Source organism: Vanacampus margaritifer, chromosome 7 (genome assembly GCF_051991255.1).
Source record: "Vanacampus margaritifer isolate UIUO_Vmar chromosome 7, RoL_Vmar_1.0, whole genome shotgun sequence".
Lineage (NCBI taxonomy): Eukaryota > Metazoa > Chordata > Actinopteri > Syngnathiformes > Syngnathidae > Vanacampus > Vanacampus margaritifer.
The window spans coordinates 14342081-14362891 of record NC_135438.1 but is presented as its reverse complement, the minus strand read 5'-3'; the positions used below and the strand labels follow the sequence as shown (position 1 = coordinate 14362891).

Here is a 20811-nt window from a genome sequence, read left to right as displayed (position 1 = left end):
CATTAGAAAAAAAGTACATTTCTGTCTGTTTCCCTTTTGCAGCAATTAGCATTAGAAAGTTTCATCATTATTCACAAATCTGTTTAAAACGGTGGGGGAAAGAGCTTTTTGCAACTTGGCCCTGGTTGATCTCTTATACTCGGCTGTCACCTGCTGGCCGTTTTTGTAATAACTACCATCGCTTCAAGCATTCTCTTCAGTTCAGAGGCTGCATCAAAGCCCTCAGGGATGGCCAAGTCCGGTCCTCGAGAGCCACTATCCAGCCTGTTTTGCTCTTGTTTCTCTCAAATAACACACCTGATTCATGATCAGGATCGTTATCAGGCTTCTACAAAGCTTGCTGATGATCTGAAGGAGGGCGACATGGAAAACAGGCTGGATAGTGGCTCTCGGGGACCCAACTTGGCCACCCCTGCTCTAGCATATAAAAAAAACATATTTACACGTTTTTGGGAGCAATTAGTTAATACAAATGCCCTATGCACACAAAAAAAAGAAAGTGCCATATTGGCACTTCAGCTATCCAATACAAGTGACCTTTTTCTTGCCTTGCTTCTTTCTCCCCGCTGTCTTGCCTCCTCATTCATACCCAACACCCTCCTTCCTTCCCTCTCTGCCTATTTCTCCTCCACCTCAACTCCCACCAGTCATCCAGCTCAGATGAAGGGCCAGGGAGGTCCCAGCGGCCCCCAGCAACCTCTCTCCCCAGCCCAGTTGCCGGAGGAGGCGGAGTGCTTGACGGTGCCCAGGTACAAGCGAGATCTGGTGCAGAAGCTCAAGATTCTACGTCAGGAGCTCTCTCAGCAACAACCCCAAGCAGGCCACTGCCGCATCGAGGTGTGTCGGGAGGAGATCTTTGAGGTAAGAGCAGATGAATATCGGAAAAGAATGCATCCGATTCCGATCACCTGCAGTGTCAAAAGGTAGAAATGTCATTTTTTGCAGGTCCACTTGAACAAGTACTGTTGTTAATGCAAGCAAATGACAATCAAAGTATTAACAAAATCCTTGTCAATCCCAAACAGGTAAATTGATATATATTAAGCACATGGCACAAAATGCATTAAATTCACTATGCATATAAAATGTATTACATGCCTTGCAAAGGACAAAGTCAAAACAGCAACGCAAACAATGGAATGCTCTCAAGATCTTTGCTTTTTACTAGCAATTACTTTCACAGTGTTTACGATGTACCCCAGAAAAGGGCCCGGGGCAGCCCAGTACCAATACTTGGAAGCACTTTATGATTTCCAGGGGAAAGCAGACCAGAAAGGCCCTCACACAACCTCAAAGAGTCGTTCTGTTGCTTTTCCCTTCTCCCAATCATTTGTACGACCCAGGCGAGGCATTCTTTCTGGATGATTTCAGCAGCTCAGGATGGGGGTGGGGTGTTGAGGGGGGTTCGCCGGGAATGAAGGCAGCGGTGGAGAGCCAGACGTAACTTCACGAGTTCAAGTTGAGCAATGAGAAATATGACGTCATCCCCGTTTGACGTGACAGATGTACAAGTACGAAACACCAGCGCTGCAACACTCTGGGACAATCATTGCTGGTCACATACTCACAACAGCTTGTTTGAGTTATATTGACCTATGTCCCGTACCACACATTCATATGAGAGATCCATTTGTAAAAATCACTAATGATGCATGTGGTTGAGGTGCAGTGTTTTCACTAGCATGAGTTTCTGGTTTACACAAAGTTCTGCTGAACAGCTGTTGCTGGCTCTTGAGTCTCATGCATGCTGGCTCAGGTGAAATGTTTCAACGTAAATGTTTTTAAAAGCCTCAGAGCTCTTGTTGTGACTTTACAGCAGTGATGTTTACTGAGACGCAGCCTCTGGAGTCTGGCCTCTCCCAGAAGAACTCCACTATTACATATCAGATGTTGAAATGAAAATGTTTTGATGTTGTACTGGTTTGTGTTCAACCGTAGGAATCGTACCGGCAGGTGATGAAGATGCGACCAAAGGATTTGTGGAAAAGACTGATGATCAAATTTAGAGGAGAAGAGGGACTCGACTACGGCGGGGTTGCAAGGTAAGGTACTTTGTTCTAGTAGAACATTTTCTTGTCATGTCATACTGAACATAATTACCTTGATTTTTTTTTATTGTTGTGTGTGTCATAGGGAATGGTTGTACTTGTTGTCCCACGAGATGCTGAACCCGTACTACGGCCTGTTCCAGTACTCCAGAGACGACATCTACACTTTACAGATTAACCCCGACTCGGCCGTCAACCCCGTAAGAATGATCGAATTGATAAACATTCCTGGCTAACTGCGGAAAAAGACTAAAAAACATCATTGAACACATTTCCTTTCATCTGCAGGAGCACCTGTCCTATTTCCACTTTGTGGGTCGCATCATGGGCATGGCAGTGTTTCACGGCCACTACATTGACGGAGGCTTCACGCTGCCTTTTTACAAGCAACTGCTGGGAAAACCCATCACACTGGACGACATGGAGTCTGTGGACCCCGACCTCCACAACAGTCTCGTTTGGATCCTGTAAGATGGCTTTCTCGCCAAGCGTCGCTTTTGTACTCAACCATACGAGTCATCTGGCAACAGCAAGAATATTCATGCTGCTTTACATACCTTTAGTTATGGTCATTTCAGTTGTTACCATTTACATAATCACACAGTGAGCTACATATAATAATAGCAGGCTAAATCTAAGCTAACGTTTGTGGCGCCCTCTGCTGAGTTTTTGTAATGCAGACGCTGTCTTTGGGTCATTGATGGATAAGGATTTCACCAGACACAGCACAGTTAATTTCTTATAAAAACACATTAAGTATTAAATTGTTATTAATATTTACTATTATGTACAATTTTACTATTACCTATAATTTAATTTAATCTGTTATGGAAAGCTTTCTACAATGGTCGCACCAGATTGATGGTTGGTCGCACCACATATTTTCCACTTAAGTCAAAGTTACGAAGCTAATAATTAGCCAGTTAAACAAAAAAAAAAAAGCTAGCTAGGTGTACAAATAAAATTATAATGGAAATATATATTTGTTGGAGAAAATTATTTTTTCCCACATCATACCACAATGTCCAAATATAACCACTACATACATGTAAAAGGGTAACCTTTATACATAGTTGCTCCCATCGGATATTTGCTGTCTTGTGGATGAATGATACAAACTCCTGTCTTTAAACGAATTTCAAAATAAATGTCCCAAATTGGTTATTTATTTTTGGTCGCGCCACATATTTTATAAATGGGAATCATCGGACGCACTTATCTGTCAATGGCCCCTTTGCATTGATTCATCACATTTGAAAATGAGGGTAACGGTAGTACGAAAGGATACATAGAAAGTATTAGTATACACAAAATAATACAAATCAACTATATATTGTGTATAATGTGCCAAGTGAAATGCATCTACTATTATGTGGATCAATATCAAGTGGCTATTTTCAAATAAATGTACACAGGAGTGGCTGGTATCAGGTTTTACTAATTGCATACATCTTAGTACTTGCTATTATAATATATAAGTGCACACTAGTAACTACTGTCCTTTATTCATTTTTTAGTTGCCATTCAGTTTTAATGAGTCATCTCCGCTCATGTAAAGAAATGACTCTTAACAGCTGTTTTTTTTTTTTTTTCTCCCTCCCCAGGGACAATGACATCACCGGCGTCCTGGACCACACCTTCTGTGTGGAGCACAATGCTTATGGTGAGATCATCCAGCATGAGTTGAAACCCAACGGAAAGAGCATCTCCGTCAGCGAGGATACCAAAAAGGAGTATGTCAGGTATGAGGGTGCATCGTCACAAGTTACATTACTTTGGTCCTTCCTCGGGTCTCCTGACGGCCTCACGACTCTGGCTGGAAGTATTCAGTTTAGGAAAAAAAAGAAGTTACATTACTTTGATAGGCCAAATTGTGAGCCAGTTTTTATATAGACAAAAAAGGTTTTCAGATGAGACTCAGGAGGACCCAGCATATTACCATACTGTGTTTTTTTTGTTGTGACTCGATGGACATCATGTAAACATACAGTAGCCTGAATAGTGTTTTGCACATTTTGCAGGTTATATGTGAACTGGCGTTTCCTACATGGCATCGAGGCTCAGTTCTTGGCCTTGCAGAAAGGCTTCAATGAGGTGATCCCACAACATCTACTCAAGTCCTTCGATGAGAAGGAGCTCGAGGTACGACAGCGAAGACATCAAAGCGTGTCCATCACAATTGTCTCTTCTCTAACGGCGTTGGCGCTCCGTCTTCTCTTCCAGCTGATCGTGTGCGGCCTGGGAAAGATCGACGTGTCCGACTGGAAGTCGAACACGCGTCTCAAGCACTGCACGCCCGACAGCAACATCGTCAAGTGGTTCTGGAAGGCGGTGGAGTCCTTTGATGAGGAGAGGAGGGCACGCCTGCTCCAATTTGTCACCGGCTCCTCCAGGGTGCCCCTGCAGGGTTTCAAAGCGCTACAAGGTACAAAGATTGCTCTCACAAGAACTCGTCCGTACCGGCTTGGAGTGGACACAGCGTGACCTCGTCATTAAAGCTTCAGAGACTTGACTGTTTTTCTAAGTGTAAAAGTAACATGTGAAACATTCGCTGAATGTTGTTTGCTTTCTTGACTGCAGGTGCTGCGGGACCTCGACTTTTCACCATTCATCAGATTGATGCCAACACCAACAATTTGCCCAAAGCTCACACCTGGTTTGTCTCACTCAAATACAAACACGCACACTTTTCTCATCCTAACATATTGGAGTGTAGCTTACACTGGCCCGTTAACACAGAAAGTTTTTTCTTTTCAGTTTAAAAAAATGTTGTTGTCTCTTTGGTCACATTTTCCTTGTACAAAAAAAAAAATACCCCACTCGTGGTATTTTTGCCAAAAGTTGGCTACTCTCTCCAAAGTTTGATAACTAAGTCATTTATGATTTAAAAAATAAATAAATATATTTTTCAACTACTCAAAATGTTCATTTGCATCAGACCTATCCATACATATAGTTTTTATATATTTATTTATTTATTATGCCCTCTATGGACAATAAATGCAATAGTGTGCAATGAGCAAAACTTAACTATGATGTATATAAAACACATTTTGTCCAGAATTGTCTCTTTGACCACACACACTCACATACAGTGCTATCTTTGTGGGACCATCTAATTAACATAATGCCTTTCCATAACCCTTCCCCTAACCTCAACCATCAAAAATGATTGCCTACCCCCATTCCTTACCCTAACCTCAACCATAACCCAATTCAAACCTAAACTCTAAATCCAAGTCTTAACCTTTAAAAAGAGGTCTAAACTTGTGGGGTCCAGGAAAATGGCCCCACATTGACGGGTATACCCCACACCTCTGTGAAATCCCAATATATTGGCCCCACCATTAAACAAAAACAACACACACACACACACAGGCCTGTTCTCTCAATCCCGACCATGCCAGCTTGTTTTGGTGCAAGTATGGTCATTTAGCAAAGACATACGTCAGCTCAAGCAAAAAACTAAAAAGTTGCTCTCTAGTGCCACCTTGTGGATTATGGCTTTTAACACTATCAAGTCACATTTTTTATTTTCCACGTTTATTTTCGGCCCCACTCAACGGATAAATGTGGTAATCGTGGAAAATGCACTATAACACATCTCCCACATATAATAATGACAATAATAATTTCGAAACGATGGACGGGTGCCATTTTGAACTTCAACATGTCTGGACAATCTGGGTGAAATTTCAGCCCCCTAAGTGATTTTTACAATATGCTTTGTTTATGACAATATTGTTCTTTTTTTCTTTTTTTTTAAATCCAAGAATTGGTTTTAAAAAATGCTGTTTGGTCGCATTTTAGATCCACCTTGTTGTATTTTATTGGCATTGTAGTGCTTTGACATTTAACTCTCATCCGTGCTATTTTTGCAGCTTCAACCGTATCGACATTCCGCCCTACGAGAGCTACGACAAGCTATACGACAAGCTGCTGACTGCCATCGAGGAGACCTGTGGCTTCGCAGTGGAATGAAGCGTGTGTGTGTGCGTGTGCGTGACTGTGTAAGACTGTACTAAGGACTTCTCATTCATGCAGCATAACTGAGCATCCCGCAGTCTTCCTCTTTATTTCACGCTGCTGCCCACGTTCTTCCCACATCGGAATCGCCCGGACCGCCTCTTTCTTCCATGTTTCTTTTGTGTTGTAGCATGACTGCGAGCTGGCAAAAAACTCCTCCCGGGCGAGCAGGACAAGAATCAGCTTTGCTCGCCGCGTCTTCTTCAGGTAGCCACTTCTTGCCCAAGCTCTCCAGTTTCATGAAATTCATTTTTAGTGGAGAGCCACACGTTCATCCTACCTCAGTCCAAATTCAAGTGGGTGTGTGTGCGTGCGTGTGTTTGTGTGTGTATGAGGGTTTTGGTTGGATTCTCAAGCCCCTCATTGGAAAAAAAAAAAAAGTCCACTTTTAATAGCAGCCCTAAAAACGTAATATATTGTTTTTGAATATCGCTATGATGCTTTTTTTTGGGGGGGTGGGGGGGGCACGCTTGTTTAATGTTGAGAAAACGGACTCTGGTGAAGAAGTTGCTTGTGAGTGTGCGTCCAAATTCATATTTGAATGCAAAGATTAGTCGCTCTTTCTCTCTTTTTTTTTTTTTTATCTTAAAGTGGAACCTTCAAAGCTGAACACATTTTGGGGTTCTCAAGTGTTATCCAGAATCAATATAGAGCAGATTAATGTGTAACAGGCTTGTGTTCTAGTAACATCTCAACAAAGTTAGTGAACCACTGTAGAAGTAAAAATACTAGAAAAATTCTTGAAAAAAATGGCGGGCACTTGATGAAGAGGAGCACGAAAATTTTTATCTTCACATCACAAAAAAAAGCAAAAGCAAAAGGCATCCTGTTACTCACGGATGCTTTTCAATTCCACCTTGCACCACTTTTGAGGTTGTTCCACTTTGGAGGTTCCACTGTTGATGTTTAAAGCCGCTCAAGATGAAGTGTTGAGCCTGTTTCGTCTTTTTTTTTTTTTTTTTTAATCTCGTTCATCCCTCGACATTTTGTATGGATGCGTCCTTCAAACCGGCCTCCCTACGCGCTCGCTGCCCCTTCACGTGTTGCAAAGTGTGCGCTGCTGCAGACAGACGTCAGATGTTTATTTTCACTCGTTACTGTCAAGCACTTTAGCAAGTGAGCGATGATGTCAGGAGAACTCTCACCTCCCCACCTGCCACCTCCCGCCCAACATTAAAACTGGGTTTCCCAAACGAAGCCAAATGAAATTGCATGTTTCGCCCTCACGAGCCAAACTTGGTCAAATACATCAACATTGACGCATAATGAGAAAACAGTGAATTTAAAAAGAAAATCCTTCCAAGGGATGACGATCTTCCATCATTTTATTTGCTGAAGTGTGGGAAGCCCCGTTTTGAAATGTATCATGTCTACTTTGCTATCCTGTATTTTACAAGTATACCGACTAGAGGAACACATATCTATACAGCGAGTATATATGTACAAATATATGATTTTATTTGTGTTCCGTGCAAATGCAACATGTCTGTCACAGACCTCTTTGCATTCTCAGGTGAACTTTTTTTTGGAGGGGGGGCTGTTATGTACCGTACATTATTTTTTACATGATGAAATGAGGAAGGCTGAAAGACACCTGACTTTTTAATCATCATCCATTGATAGGAGAAGAGTTTGCTACTGGGGATGTTTCCACTAAATTCCAAGCAGCACAGAGGACAAAGTTTCATATCTTTTCAACAAGTCTGTTTTGCATAGCCATGACTATTTGTTTAGACTTGTGAATCTTCTTTTTATTATTATTATTATTATTATTATTATTACTTTACTGGCTGCAACCATGAAGAGCTTACAAATTGTTCTATGAACATTTACAGAGGATTTATTTGATGTTATCTTTAACACAACTATAAATGCATTGCAAGTGTTATTTGCACACGTCATGTATACTTGGACACTTCCCTTTATGTACCAAATACGAATGGACTGATTTTGATGTAGACCACGTATATATGCACACGCACGTGTTCCCGCTATGCCGCACATGTATGTTTGTCCACATGTCATCTGTGTCGCTTTGTCATGTTTGCCGGCTGACTCACTCATGCAAACAAACAAAACACTTTGGGGGCCAAATTGTCCCCTATAAAACCAACCATCCTTTCAGTTAATTTTGCATCCAATTTTCCCAGGTTTTTGTATTTATTGTTACAGTAAATATTTGCTTTTTCACCTCAGCTGCTCTGTGAGCTTGTAACTGACACTTGTACAAATGGACAATAAAGAAGCAAAGATATTAAAAGGATCGCTGGGGAGGGGGGGGTGGCGTGGAGGTTGGGGTCAATTAATTCTTGTACACCTGCAGAAAGCGGAGCAATAAAACACTGCTGTCTGGATGTGACAGCATTATGTTTTATAGTAGCATGTGTATCACTGTTTATTTCTATTTGTCAGCATTTCGAAATGGATATCCTATACTGATCATTTGGATGCCAGGATGAATTGGTTTGATGTAAAAAATTGAAGTTGGATGACTGTAATGTTGGTTAAACGCAAACCCCAGAAGGACAAGGGCTCATCGGATTTAGTGGATATAAATTATAAATACCCCTGGTTAAATGCCAGGTTTTTCTGATGTAAACAAATGAGAAAAAGGTTTTAAATGCTTTGTGGACATATCACAAAAACTTGGTATTATAACAGGTGTGTGTGTAAACTATTTTGACTCGTTAGATTAGAACAAGGACAGAATACATCGAAACGACGCTTTTAAAGTAGTCCTGCGTATTTGTAAACTAAGGAAGTGACGTAACGTAATGTTGACGTCTTCATAAACGCTATAATTTGTCATTTCCCCCTTTGGGATTTAATGTTTAAACCTTTTTTTTTTTGGGAACTCTCCTCCAACGCATGATCAAAGCAATAAAAATGTGACGTTAAATTTTATTTTTAAAGGGGGCGGCATGTTATAAATACACTACTATGACGTTGGACTTGTCACGTCCAGGCGCCATCATATGACCTCTGAAAAACGCGGAAGGACTTCGACAAAAGTGTACGTCGGTTAATTAAACCGAACACTAGAATTTTGTGGCTCGTCAAACACTAAAGACGAATGGACTACAATACAAGCAAAGAGCAAGTAGTGAGTCAAGCCAAAGTTAAATGAAGCATTTGTGTGGTGACCTACTCAGACGCTGCTGGAAGACGCGCGCGCTACCTGTCGGACGTGGAAAGGAAATGTTTGCTCTGTTGATGTTCCGCAACCTGGTAGCATTCAATATTTGTCACCAATTGCTTGTTTTTGTTTTTTTATCAGCGACAATGTATTGTAGACGTTTTAGTTTACTCATTTTTCAAAGTCTTAATATCTCAAAAGTGGTTCTTCGATACGTGTTCATCTCAATTAGGAAACATTTGAATTGTTTTATAATATTCAAATGTCTTTAGTTGATTGTATTTTGTTAGCTGTAAGCTCAAATAGAATCATTAAATCTTTATTGCGTGTAGTGGATGTAATGTATTAGTTTTACCTGTCCTGAGGTTTTATGCACGTTGAAAATTGCCCCACTCACCCATTTTTTAAGGGTCATTTTAAGGCAGGTATGCTCAAGTTCAGTCCTCGAGAGCCCTCAACCAGCCTGTTCTCCATGTTTCTCTCCACTAACACACCTGATGCATGATCAGGATCGTTATCAGGCTTGTGCAAATCTTGCTGATGAGCTGATCATGAGATTCAGCTGTGCTGCAGGAGGGAAACATGGAAAACAGGCTGGATAGGGGCTCTCGAGGACCGAACTTGAGCACCCGTTTTAAGGTTGTCAGTTGTGTCCTTGTACACACACCCATATACCTCCAGATCTGCTTCTTGTGTGTGTTTTGAATACAGCAGTAAGTCGAGGTTAGAATGTTGCAACGTGAGGTTTATTGGTTCAAGTTGAGACTAAATTAGCCACAACTCAACAGCATTAGAGTCTTGTTTATGTCATGTAAGGTGGTTCAGACAAAATCGCGAGCTTCATAGAAGTTAATTTCCCTCCTAAATTCACACTTCACTTCAATATGTTACAGTTAGAAATCCAATAGCTTTGGCTCCTTAAAACTTGATTGTTACTGTCCCATAAGCACCAACACCTGGTTAGTATTAAAAAGGCCAGATTTAATTTAAAAACAATAAATAAACCATTGATTGATTAAAGGAAGACTTGATAGCACATAGTAAAAGGAAGTTAAAATGCAGTGTTCTGGTCATTTGGCAAAAGAAGAAACATTTGTAGAGAATCAGCTACAATAGAATAAGGTCGGTCACAGTGAAGGAACGGTTAGTTACAATTTGTCGGACTGCTTTCAGTTCATCCTGTGCAGGTTCCTCCTCTCGTACCCTAAAGGTTTGCGGAAGCGCGTTCCTCTTGTGCAAATCTGAGCAGCCATCAGGACGCCGTGCCTCGGCTTTTTCCCTCTTGCCCATTCCCGGACGTTAAAAGGTCAGTGCAGATAACTGTTGCGGCAGTGGAAAGAAGCCATGCGGACTCGATTGCGTAACCTCTGGACCTCCAGATCCCGGAAGTGGTCGTCCTCGTCGTTCTGGATGATGATGTTCTGAAGCTCGCTGATCTCCCGCTCCATCTTGGAACGTAGCTCACGCTTCATCTTGAGCAGCACCTGCAAAAAAGGCACCGGTTCAACATGGCGCACACTGATAACAAGATTATTATTATTTATTTGTATTTTTTTAACCTTCTCCTGAGCTTTTTTCCTAATCTGGATCTCCTGTCGCTCGTGTGCAAGTTTTTCAGCCAGTAGTGAAAACTGCACATAGAGAACAGATTCAAAGTTAAACCTTACAAGAGCTCTTCTCTTGATAAAGTCAAAAATATTCCACACAGTGGATCTCATTCTACTGTACTTGATCTTTGTAGTAGTTCTCCATAGACTCAATACAGTCTTGATGTCGTTTGTGGTGCTCCAGCCGCTGCTCCGTGGCGAAGGCTCTCTGCTCCCTCAGGCGAGCCTTCTGCACCTCCAAACCTTCTTCAAAGAGTTGCCGAAACATCTACACCCACACAAAACACCGGATGATAAGCCGGGACCCGGACAGCAGGTGTGTTTTACGCAGAAGTCGTTCCGCGGCCACCTTCTCCTCATTGATGCGAGCCTTCATGAGGCGAGCCCGGTGCTGGACGTGGTAGTCCTGGTGGTACTTCCTGGCCCGAGCGATCTGCTGCCGTTGTTCTCTCAGTCGGCTGTGGGCGGACCTCTGCTGCTGGCTGTGCTCTTTAAAGTCCCTCTGGAGGACCAGAGAGCGGAGCGCTATAAACTCGTTCCGACAAAACGTGCGTGTTGTCAACCCACCAGACGTCGGCTGTGCTCCTGCTGTTTGTTGACCAGCCCCACCAGAAGGTCGTGCTTCCGCTGCGCTTCTTCCATCTGCCACACGGGGAGCAGAGCGTCCATTGTCCGCCTTGGGTCGTGACACACGACGAGAATCGAGCACTAACCTCTTGGGAGAACCGGCTGCGTCGCTGTTTCTGGGCGGAGGGTTGCGCGCGGAGTCGGTCCGTTTGCTGCTTCTGCTGCTTCTGCTGCTGCCACATGCGGCCCAGATCGTGCGAGGAGATGTGCAGGAACGGCAGCTCGTCGAGGAGCGTGGGCAGGAGATCGTTCTCCTTCAATTTAACTGGACAGAGAAAATGAACACCAGAACGTCATTTCTCAGCCATGAGGAGATTCTCAACTAATTTGCATGACAGAATGCCAAAAGGCAAGTTCATTTTGTTCCCTATTTACTGTTTTGAAGTGATTATGAATTTAGTTCCTGCCTTAGCGTACATTAGAAATAAACTACAGCATATTCAAACTTTCATTTCTACCATTTGGTATTCACACTAGTTATAGACTTCTAAAAAATCTAGATGTAAAAATTATATAAACTAGACATTTACAATTTCTGGGGAAATTGCATGCAAAGGCTGAAACGCTGAAAGAAAAACGTTTGGAGCATGGAATGATTTTTTAACGATGTGGAATGATATTGACAAATCCAGAAATTATGTGATAGTGAATGTAATGCATGATTTCTTTCATGTGTCATTGGTAGTGGTGAAACGGATCACAAAAGTCATGATTCGGATCAGTTTTTAAGAAAAAAAGTACTTCTTTGTCTTCATTTATTTTGTAAAACACCTTTTTCCCATTTAATACATAAAATAAATAAAAATGTCTGATATATAGCCCTGTACGAATTAGGAACACAACTTAAAGTACAATATGAGGCAGAAACTTTATTTTATACATGGTCCACGTGTAAAATAAAGTAATAATGGCTTAAAGTTGTTCCTAAAATCTTAACGGCTATGTTTGACATTTTGAGTTGAATGTTGTTTTTTAATAGTCAAAAGTGTTTTATAAAATAAAGGAAGTTCTATTTTTTTTTTTAAATAATAATAGTAATAATAATAATAATAATAATAATGAAAATACCTCAAAGTGCAATTTAAAGCACATTCCCTTCCTTCAAACATGGACAGTGAATTACAAAGTAGCCTTGCTCCAGAATATTGAAAAAGAATTCAAGCCAGGTACCAGCTGTCAAACTCATTTACAGCTATAGTACCAGCCAGGTACTCGTAGGTAATGCTAACAGCTAACTGCTAGCAACTTACGTCTTAACTTAACAACTTAACTTCTGCCGTGTCACACAATGACGGCGTAATTAATTAGCGGTTTCTTAGTGTCCTAAATTAGGAATTCGGGAAAGCGTTGTGTGGATGTTGGTTGCAACTACAAGGTCGATCAAAACTACGATAAAGAACTCCTAAAACGTCTAAACGGGAAGTCAAGCTAGCCATCACGCCAAGACGTGAGCCAACTTCAAAGTAAAAGTTTACTAAGGCTAGTTGCATTGCCGCCAATGTATTCTTTGGTAAACTTTATTTTGAAGTTAGTCTTGGACGGCGTGTTACGTTGAGTATGTTTCAGCTTCCTTGACATGTCTGTCAGCTTCCTTGACATGTCTGAATGGCGTCCAATGTGAATGCGCACAGGTTTTTTTCCCCCATTCCACCAACCAATCCGCGGATCGTGGGCGATCCGAAACGTGGGGCCGGATACGAACAAACCACCAGTCAATGATGATCTGGTGCACGACTAGTTATAAGGAATGAATGTGGAATTCTTTGTGGGGTGCGGAAATTTGACATGTTGAAAAAAAAAATCATTTACAATTTATGTTGAATTGAATGAGCTGACATTTTTTGGGGCAACAACGTAAATCTGTTTTGATGAATGTGTCATTGAGAATGAATCAGGATTTGGGGGGAGGGAACTTTATTTGGGAAAATGTTGACCTTTTTTTTTTATTCTGAATTTTTGGCATACAAATTGGAATCAGCTGAATGTTTTGAAAGTTCAAATGTGGCAATGTGTTTCTGTTTTGTTGATGTCATTGAGAATAAATAGGGAATTTTATAGGTTTTGTAATAGTGAAAATGTAAAATTTTTGATCGGTAGGAATTAATTTTTGAAAGTTGAAAATAGTTCCCATGGTGAACTGAATGAGCTGAATGATTTAAATTTCAAATGGAACTGATGTAAACATGTAATATTCAATGTGCCAATGGGAATGAAAGGTCAATAATTTTTTGGGGAAACTTGGCCTCATTGGGAATGGATGGTGAATAATGTTGAATTCTGGTATAAGAAAAAGAAAAATACTAGCCCACATGACATTTGGAATATGTTGAAATTGGAATGATGTGAATCAGATAAATTATGTGGAAGGAGATGCATGTCAAAAAAAGTGGGAGGAATAAAAAATATGAAAAACATTTCAGAAATCTATCATACGTGATGGACTTTTCTTGGGTATTCGTAGTCGTGCTGATGTGCTTTGAGCGTGGACCTTCGGCTGGGACTTGCTTTTCGATGGAATCGTTCTTGGTGCCTTGGGGAAGTCATCGAGTATGGCTTCTCTGTACTTTCGCTCCTGCGCACACAACAAAATCTTGTTTCGAGACACTTGCCGCAAAAGTGTCGACACCCTCTGGCTGATGACGCGCAAAGTTTCGACTTACAGCCTCCTGAGCTTTGTGCCGTTCCTTGTCGAGATCCGCTCGTTTTTTGCCTTCTAATCTGCTCAGTTCCGCTTCGTATGCTTGGTTCACCACAGTCTGCTTAGACAAAGAACGTGAAGCCCCCCCACAACATATAAATATCATCTAAAAGTTGCAAGTCAAGTGGCATTTATGAGAGATTTAAAAATCCAAACCTTTCTGTGTTTAGTCCGGCGCGGTGGCTCACTTTGCCACATCTGAGGGCCAGTCGGCAATTTTGTTTGTCGGCCATCTCCATGAAAGCTCGGGGCTTCGTCCTCGTCATCTTCCGAGCGCTCCAGCACGGAGTGACGACCCCGAGCGGGCGAGGTAAAAGATAATGACGTCCTATGAGTGGATTTGGGTTCGGGTGTTCCTGAAATGACAAATTATTCTTGTGGAGATGCTCGGAGCTGGTAAAAATGCCAATTTGGGGCATATTTCACACCTGCGTGCAGTCTGGGAGTCATGTGACGCGCCGCAGTGTCGCCACTGAGGTCCAACTCCTCTTCCGAGTCTGCGACAACTCCGTGCTCTCTACCGTCGCCCAAAAGCCGTTTGAGCATCTGCAGGAAAAGCCAGAAAAAAAAAATCAAACGTGATGTTTGTGGTGGTGAAGTGAAACGTTGAGCTTGCACGTGTTCGCACCTGATCCAGCTCATCAATTCGATTGGTGAGTTTCTCAGAAATGTGATGCAGTTCCTTTTCTGCCCGATTGTTTCTCGTCCCGCATTGAGAATGCGTCTCATCGTCTTCCTCATCGTCTTCTTGCAACCAGCTGCTGCTCACGCAAAACAGTGGAGGGTTGAGCGAGATCATCTCGAAAGAGAACGCAACAATGATAGCATGAAATAGTTTGCTGGAGATACCAGACGCCCGCCTCTCCCTGAAGCCTTCCCGCCTGTGGTGTCGTCGTAGGACGCACGTCTTCCTCTTCTGTGTCTGGCGGAGACGGAGTCGTGGCCGACGCCTCATCCTGCAGCGTGAGGAGGAGCACATCTGGTTGCGTGTGGAATAAAACCCTCCTGGGGCCTCCCTTAGTGGGCTGAAAATATCATGTGTGATGTTGAAATGTATCGTTGAATAATTCATAAATGAGTTGAAGTGACGGCTTGCCGCTTTCCCACCTGCAGCGTCTCTGCCGTAACGGAACTTCTTTCACTCACGGCTGGAAAATGGACACACAAGCAGCGAGTATTAGACTTGAGTTGCTTTTTTTGCCGTGGTTTGGTCTTTGACCCACCCGGCGAGTGCAGCCCATTGCAGACAACTCTCTCTGCTTCGCCGCTGGCGGTCTGAAGACGAAAAAAGAAAGATGAGCAAGGTCTAACAAAATGCACGGAAATCGTTTTGGTGTCGTTACCTGGATGACGGCAGGGTCGTGTGGCTCCTCCGCACGTCCGGCGGCGTTTGGGTCTCGGCCGATGGACTGCGCGTCCGTGTCGGTGTGGTGGGGAGAATCGCTCTGGGTGGGCGGGTGCAGTGCAATGGCCATGTGCGGTGGTACAGTCAAAGGTGCATCCTGGTTCCCCGAGGAAGCAGCGGTGGCGACTGCGTCCGTGGCCACGACTGCGTCCGTGGTTAACGTCTGGACAGTTACTTCTGTTGAGGCACAAGAAATTGATGTCAGAACAGAACTACAGGGTCAGCAACCTTTATTGTCAAAAGAACCATTTTAGAACAAATAAATAACCAAAAATCTGTCTGGAGCCGCAAAACATTTGAACTTTGCCATGAACGGAAGAGTGTGTTAGAGTTAGTCTAAAGTACTGAGGGTCCAAGAGCTAATAAGAGCGGCACCATAACAGAAAATTATGAAGCATCCAAAACTTTGACATTCATTTTCTTGGAACTTTCGTCTTCTGTTTTTGGATTCATTTATTTATTTTCCATACATTTTTAGACTTTTCTGCCTTTCTGTCAATTTCTGACATTTTATGGACACTTTTAATTTTCTGTCTCTCCTCTTCCCTTTTTGGACATTTTATGGCCATTTTTTTCTATACATTTTTTTCTAGCTATTTTGCGAAAAATTTAGGGTCAATTTTGGGATTTCTTTTGTTTTTTTGGCATTTTATGGTTACTTTTTTAATGGTTTCTTTTCTGCTTTTTTCATTCAATTCTCTGACATTTTATGGTAATTTTCTGCTTTTCTTCTTCGTTTTTGGACATTTTATGGTCACTTTTTTGGACCTTTTTAGGTATTTTTCAAAACTTTTTCATGTACCTTTCATCTCTCTTTTTCTGATAACCTAAAAATTTGGACTATGACATTTTAAAAAAAAATTTTTTTTAACTATTCATTTTTTATTTAATCATTAACTCATTCCCTCCCAGCTGTTTTTCACTGAAGCAATCCCCTTCGCTGCCGGCAGTTTTGCTGGATTTTGACTGATTTTGTCCGGCCCACATAATATTGGGTTCTATTGATATAAAAACATGGAACCTAACAAAAGAAAAATTAGAGTTTCTTCTTTCATCAGGAAAAAAAAGTATGTTTCTATCTGTTTCCATTTTGCAGCAATTAGCATTAGAATATAGCTAATTTGATCATTATTCACAAATCTATTTAGAACTGTGGGTAAATTAGCTTTTTTTTTTCCAACATGGCCTTGGTTCATCTGTTTTGCTCTGCTTCTACCTGCTGGCCGTTTTTGTAATAACTAGCATTGCTTCAAGCATTTGCTGTAGTTGAGAGGCTGCATCAACGCCTTCTGTATGCTCTAGCACAAAAAAATAAAAATAATAAAAAAACATATAAAAACATCTTTGGGACACGTATTTATACGTTTTTTGGGAGCAAATAAGTTAATTTTCTTGAAGATTATTGTATCTAAAAATAAAAACTAAATATGTAAAAAAATATAAGTTCTCCTATTATTTTTAGAGATCCACAGGTTGCAGACCCCTGCAACCGAGGCTACCTTGTACTTTTAAACACATATTTTTTTTGCATCTCACCTTCTTGTTGATCTTCAAACGTGCGTGCTGAAACTCCGAGCCCGATGACCTCACCGGGTGATCCGGGCTGCTCACTGTTGCTGGAATGTTGGGAATTCATACTCGACTGCATAGTGGACCTGCAATTTAAGATTTCTGATTAGCCAGAGGTTCATCCTGCACTCAACTATTACTGACAGACAGAACGGAGGACATGTAGTGTGGTTGTGGCCTCTTGGTCCAACTTCGTCCCCCCCCCCCATTTTATGTCAGTGTAGGCCAGAAATATCCTGGTTTTAATAGGCAGTGTAACAAGAGCTACAAGAACGTACTTACGTTCTGCCATCAGAAGATAAAATCGGTCTCTCCATCTTTGTGTCCACCTGCTGGATGGCGTTGCTGGTTGTTGGTGCCTCGCTTTCGCCGAGCGCTTCCTCTCGGAGACCACCATTTTGTGACCCTGATTTTGTAATAGAATTATTACCCCCCCCAAAAAAATTTTTTTTAAAGGCAAAACAAGCATATATATTTGTGTCACAATAAACAGACAATTTCATTCAATTCTGTATTTTCTATCTGGGACAAGACATTCATGAGGTGCAGATGAAGTTACGTAATGTGAGTCTGAGAGGCAGTTCAAGCCACACTAACAAAGCGCCGCTCAGTTCTGCCAAATGAGTCGTTTCTTTGTTTTTCATAGCTGCTTTTAAGAAGAAGCACGTCCAGTTTATGTAACAAGACACCACAGATCATCACTGGTGCTTGTCATGATATTGAGAACAGTGAAAGCAAACATGGAGCATTGTTAGACGTGCCCACCGTCTTTCCGTGAGTCCTCGTTTATCTCCTCACTGAGATATTCCAAGAGACCATCAAAGATATCCAAAAGGTTCTTGATGGACTCTTTGTCTCCCCGGATGACATTTTCTCCTGGAAGCATACAAATATTACACTCAACGTCTTCTCATGTTATTCTGAGCAGCAAAAAAAACAAAAAAAAAACATGATGTGGGACAATTCTGTCCCCTCAGCATTCAATCATACCTGTGATATGTGAGAGACTGATCTGAAGGTAATCCAGCGACAGCGAGTCAATCACACATTGAACATTATGGACGTCATCCTCTTGGCTTCGTGGTGATGCAATATAATCTAAAAAGAACGACCACCATCATGTATATGAATATCTGATCATCAAGATGTTAGAAAGGACAACTAACTATACAATGTCAACAGCAGTGACAATAAGCTACATCAGCACCACAGGGGTATAATAGTGTGGGAATTTTCATTTTAGTTATATTTTATTTGAGATTTGTTTTTTAAATTGAGTTAGTTTTCATAAGATTTAAGGGGGGGTCTTATTAGTTTTAGTTATTTAAAAAAATGCTTAATTTTATTTTTATTTTATTTTTTAAATGTATGTTGTGTGCAATATGTAATAAACACCATGGTCAGCGCTGTGTGATGCGAGTGGGGGACGCTGTGACTTTGGGGAATTATATATATATTTTTTTAACTGTACTACAATAAAGTGTAATTGCAGATCCACCACAATAGGTGGCAGTGTCACTTATTGTGAGAGTGCGAAAAGAGTTTTAGCTCATCCTCAAAGGTGTACTTACAACAATTTTATAGGCAAATGATACTATTTATTCACGGTGGAGAGTTGGGGGGGGGGCGCGAAATATTCTCTTCTTCCTGGAGGCCTAAAAATTATTGAAAAGCACTGGTAACCTAACAGTGTAATTTGTAAGTATACTTATTTAGTTATTGTTACTATTTATCCTGTCTGGGTTCACTAATTTGGTTAGTATTTCTCTCTTAGAAAATATCATGCACAGACTTTTTATTTAGCTGTGTAAACTATTTGCATTTATGTCAAAATAAAAGTGACATTTTATTTGAGTTTGTATTTTTGTTATGAATTACAGTACATTTTGCTCTGAATATAACAGTGTAGCTTCATTTGCGGATTAGTATTTGAGCACTCCTGATCTAATGGATTTCTTCATTAAAACAAAAAACAAAAAACAAAACAAAAAAGTACTGTACTCCCAAACAGATGTTGTACCCCGTTTGCTGTCATCTTACCTGGAACCTTCTCTCTCAGGATGTTCTCATAGAGACTAATAAACACATTGGCGCCACAGTCTGTGAGTTTCGTCAGTTTTTGTTCAATGTGACACTTGTCGAGCAGCTCATTTGCCACATCTAACCAGTCTGTAGGGAGAAACAACGAAACGGGGATTTAGACAGAAATGATTCTGATCTAACTTCGTTCATTCCTGCTAGATTTCTGCGGCGTAGTTACGAACTACGAGTTATTGCGTTACAGCGAGTGAAAAGTGGGACCAGATCGAGGTTTTGTTTTTGTTTGTTTTTTGAGGCGGCAAAGTGAAATTAGGAAGCGCGTTTTTTTCTCCTTCCTGCACGCACACACATACACGTACAATTTAACATAGCACAACAAGTTTTGAGGGCAGAAAACAGCAGTTCGATATCAAACGCAAATGCCCAGTTTTGTGTCGCAACTTTGACTCAACTCAACATGTCAACTAGCCAGCTTTGCTAAAGTGACTTGGTTTCGTTCCGACATCACAGAATGTCATAATGTAGACTTCTTGCGACCGATTGCTTGCTCGGAATGTAATATAGGATGAGATCATTCACACGGCTAGAAACGTACCAAAATTAAAACAGAAATCGAGCTAGCCTCCAAAGTTAGCAATCGAAAGTTAGCGTTAGCTTACGTGTCGTACGTAAAGTGAGTGTTGCCTTCCGCTCTCACCTCTCCCTTCCTCTGGGGTGCCCATGAAACAGCTGTTGAAGAGAGGCAGATGTGGATCAAAAGCAACGGAATGGCTGTGGAGAGGCTCTTGTTGACAGAATTCGAACTCCAGAGCGGACAATACAGGTCCGTTGGTCGTCTGGTTTTCAACATGAGAAAGTGGGAACTGTCTGTCTTTTCCTGACTTAAATTTCAACTGTTGTTTGATTGGATGTTCTTGTTGCTAGTTTCCGGAAGTGCCTTTGACCTCTGCCTAGTGCCATCTTCTGGATTTCTTTTGTTAGTGCAGGGAATATTCATTTGGCCGAAATGTAAAAACTGTTAGTGGATGGTTAGATCCTCAACATTTATTTTTGTTTTGTATTATTCTCGCTTTTCCTTTATTTTTTTATTTCTTGGTGCTCTTTCAACTGTACAATGTTCTATGACAATTAATTGAAATTCTGAATTAAAGTTAAGAAATAAACTGTTAGTAAAACTAAAACATGGCCTTAAGTTACCTTGCACTGAAATCGTCTTAAATTTTACTCAAGTCGTTCTAAAAAATAGAAGATAAAAACTAACTAATGTTTGAATGAAATATTTGAATTTGTTGTTGGTGAGAAATGCTGTAGAAAATTAATGGATGGATAGCCCACGGCACTGGGGAGATATACAGTATACTTTATTCAACCCAGTTTTCTCCACCAACGTTCAATGCTTATAAAAAGAAACACAAGCAGAACAGACCTTTTTGTAATTTTAATTATCTCATGCTCCTCAACAACATATTTAAGGATATTTAAAATGAACTTGGCTCAGAGTTGCATCACACCATTTTTTCACAGATCCAAAAATGTTGTTCTCTGCACATGTAGGAATAGGAACTATTTTATTTTATTTTATTTTATTTTATTTTATTTTATTTTATTTTATTTTATTTTATTTTTTATTCATTCACTGTCATTGACGGCTATAA

The 20811-nt window shown here is 41.0% G+C and overlaps 2 protein-coding genes across 5 annotated transcripts in view; one reads left to right on the top strand and one right to left on the bottom strand.

Annotated features, from left to right (window-relative positions):
- Nucleotides 1–8295, top strand: part of LOC144055169 (E3 ubiquitin-protein ligase SMURF2-like) — a 50395-nt gene extending 42100 nt beyond the window's left edge. For both annotated transcript variants that reach the window (XM_077570926.1, XM_077570925.1), the window contains exons 12-20: nucleotides 648–861; nucleotides 1939–2042; nucleotides 2134–2248; nucleotides 2337–2515; nucleotides 3653–3790; nucleotides 4070–4190; nucleotides 4272–4473; nucleotides 4629–4704; nucleotides 5930–8295. In XM_077570926.1, coding sequence (XP_077427052.1) covers nucleotides 648–861; nucleotides 1939–2042; nucleotides 2134–2248; nucleotides 2337–2515; nucleotides 3653–3790; nucleotides 4070–4190; nucleotides 4272–4473; nucleotides 4629–4704; nucleotides 5930–6029 — 1249 coding nt within the window. In that variant the 3' untranslated portion in view covers nucleotides 6030–8295. The remainder of the gene's footprint in view (nucleotides 1–647; nucleotides 862–1938; nucleotides 2043–2133; nucleotides 2249–2336; nucleotides 2516–3652; nucleotides 3791–4069; nucleotides 4191–4271; nucleotides 4474–4628; nucleotides 4705–5929) is intronic.
- Nucleotides 8296–9934: 1639 nt separating this feature from the next.
- Nucleotides 9935–20028, bottom strand: LOC144055637 (centrosomal protein of 95 kDa-like). Of its 3 annotated transcripts, none has more exons than XM_077571798.1 (21): nucleotides 19854–20028; nucleotides 19157–19285; nucleotides 18107–18214; nucleotides 17882–17992; nucleotides 17399–17522; nucleotides 17084–17202; nucleotides 15486–15724; nucleotides 15366–15417; nucleotides 15250–15290; nucleotides 14992–15167; nucleotides 14771–14903; nucleotides 14571–14688; nucleotides 14299–14498; nucleotides 14105–14203; nucleotides 13878–14016; nucleotides 11531–11709; nucleotides 11385–11459; nucleotides 11167–11319; nucleotides 10939–11085; nucleotides 10770–10841; nucleotides 9935–10694 (listed from the first exon to the last, which is right to left on the bottom strand). In XM_077571798.1, the coding sequence occupies exons 1-21, from the start codon at nucleotides 19876–19878 to the stop codon at nucleotides 10518–10520; spliced, it is 2616 nt and encodes an 871-aa protein (XP_077427924.1). In that variant the 5' UTR covers nucleotides 19879–20028; the 3' UTR covers nucleotides 9935–10517. The 3 variants fall into 3 exon arrangements, with proteins under 3 accessions (XP_077427924.1, XP_077427925.1, XP_077427927.1); XM_077571799.1 differs by having other exon boundaries at nucleotides 14105–14200; XM_077571801.1 differs by having other exon boundaries at nucleotides 14992–15098.
- Between the last annotated feature and the right edge of the window lie 783 nt (nucleotides 20029–20811).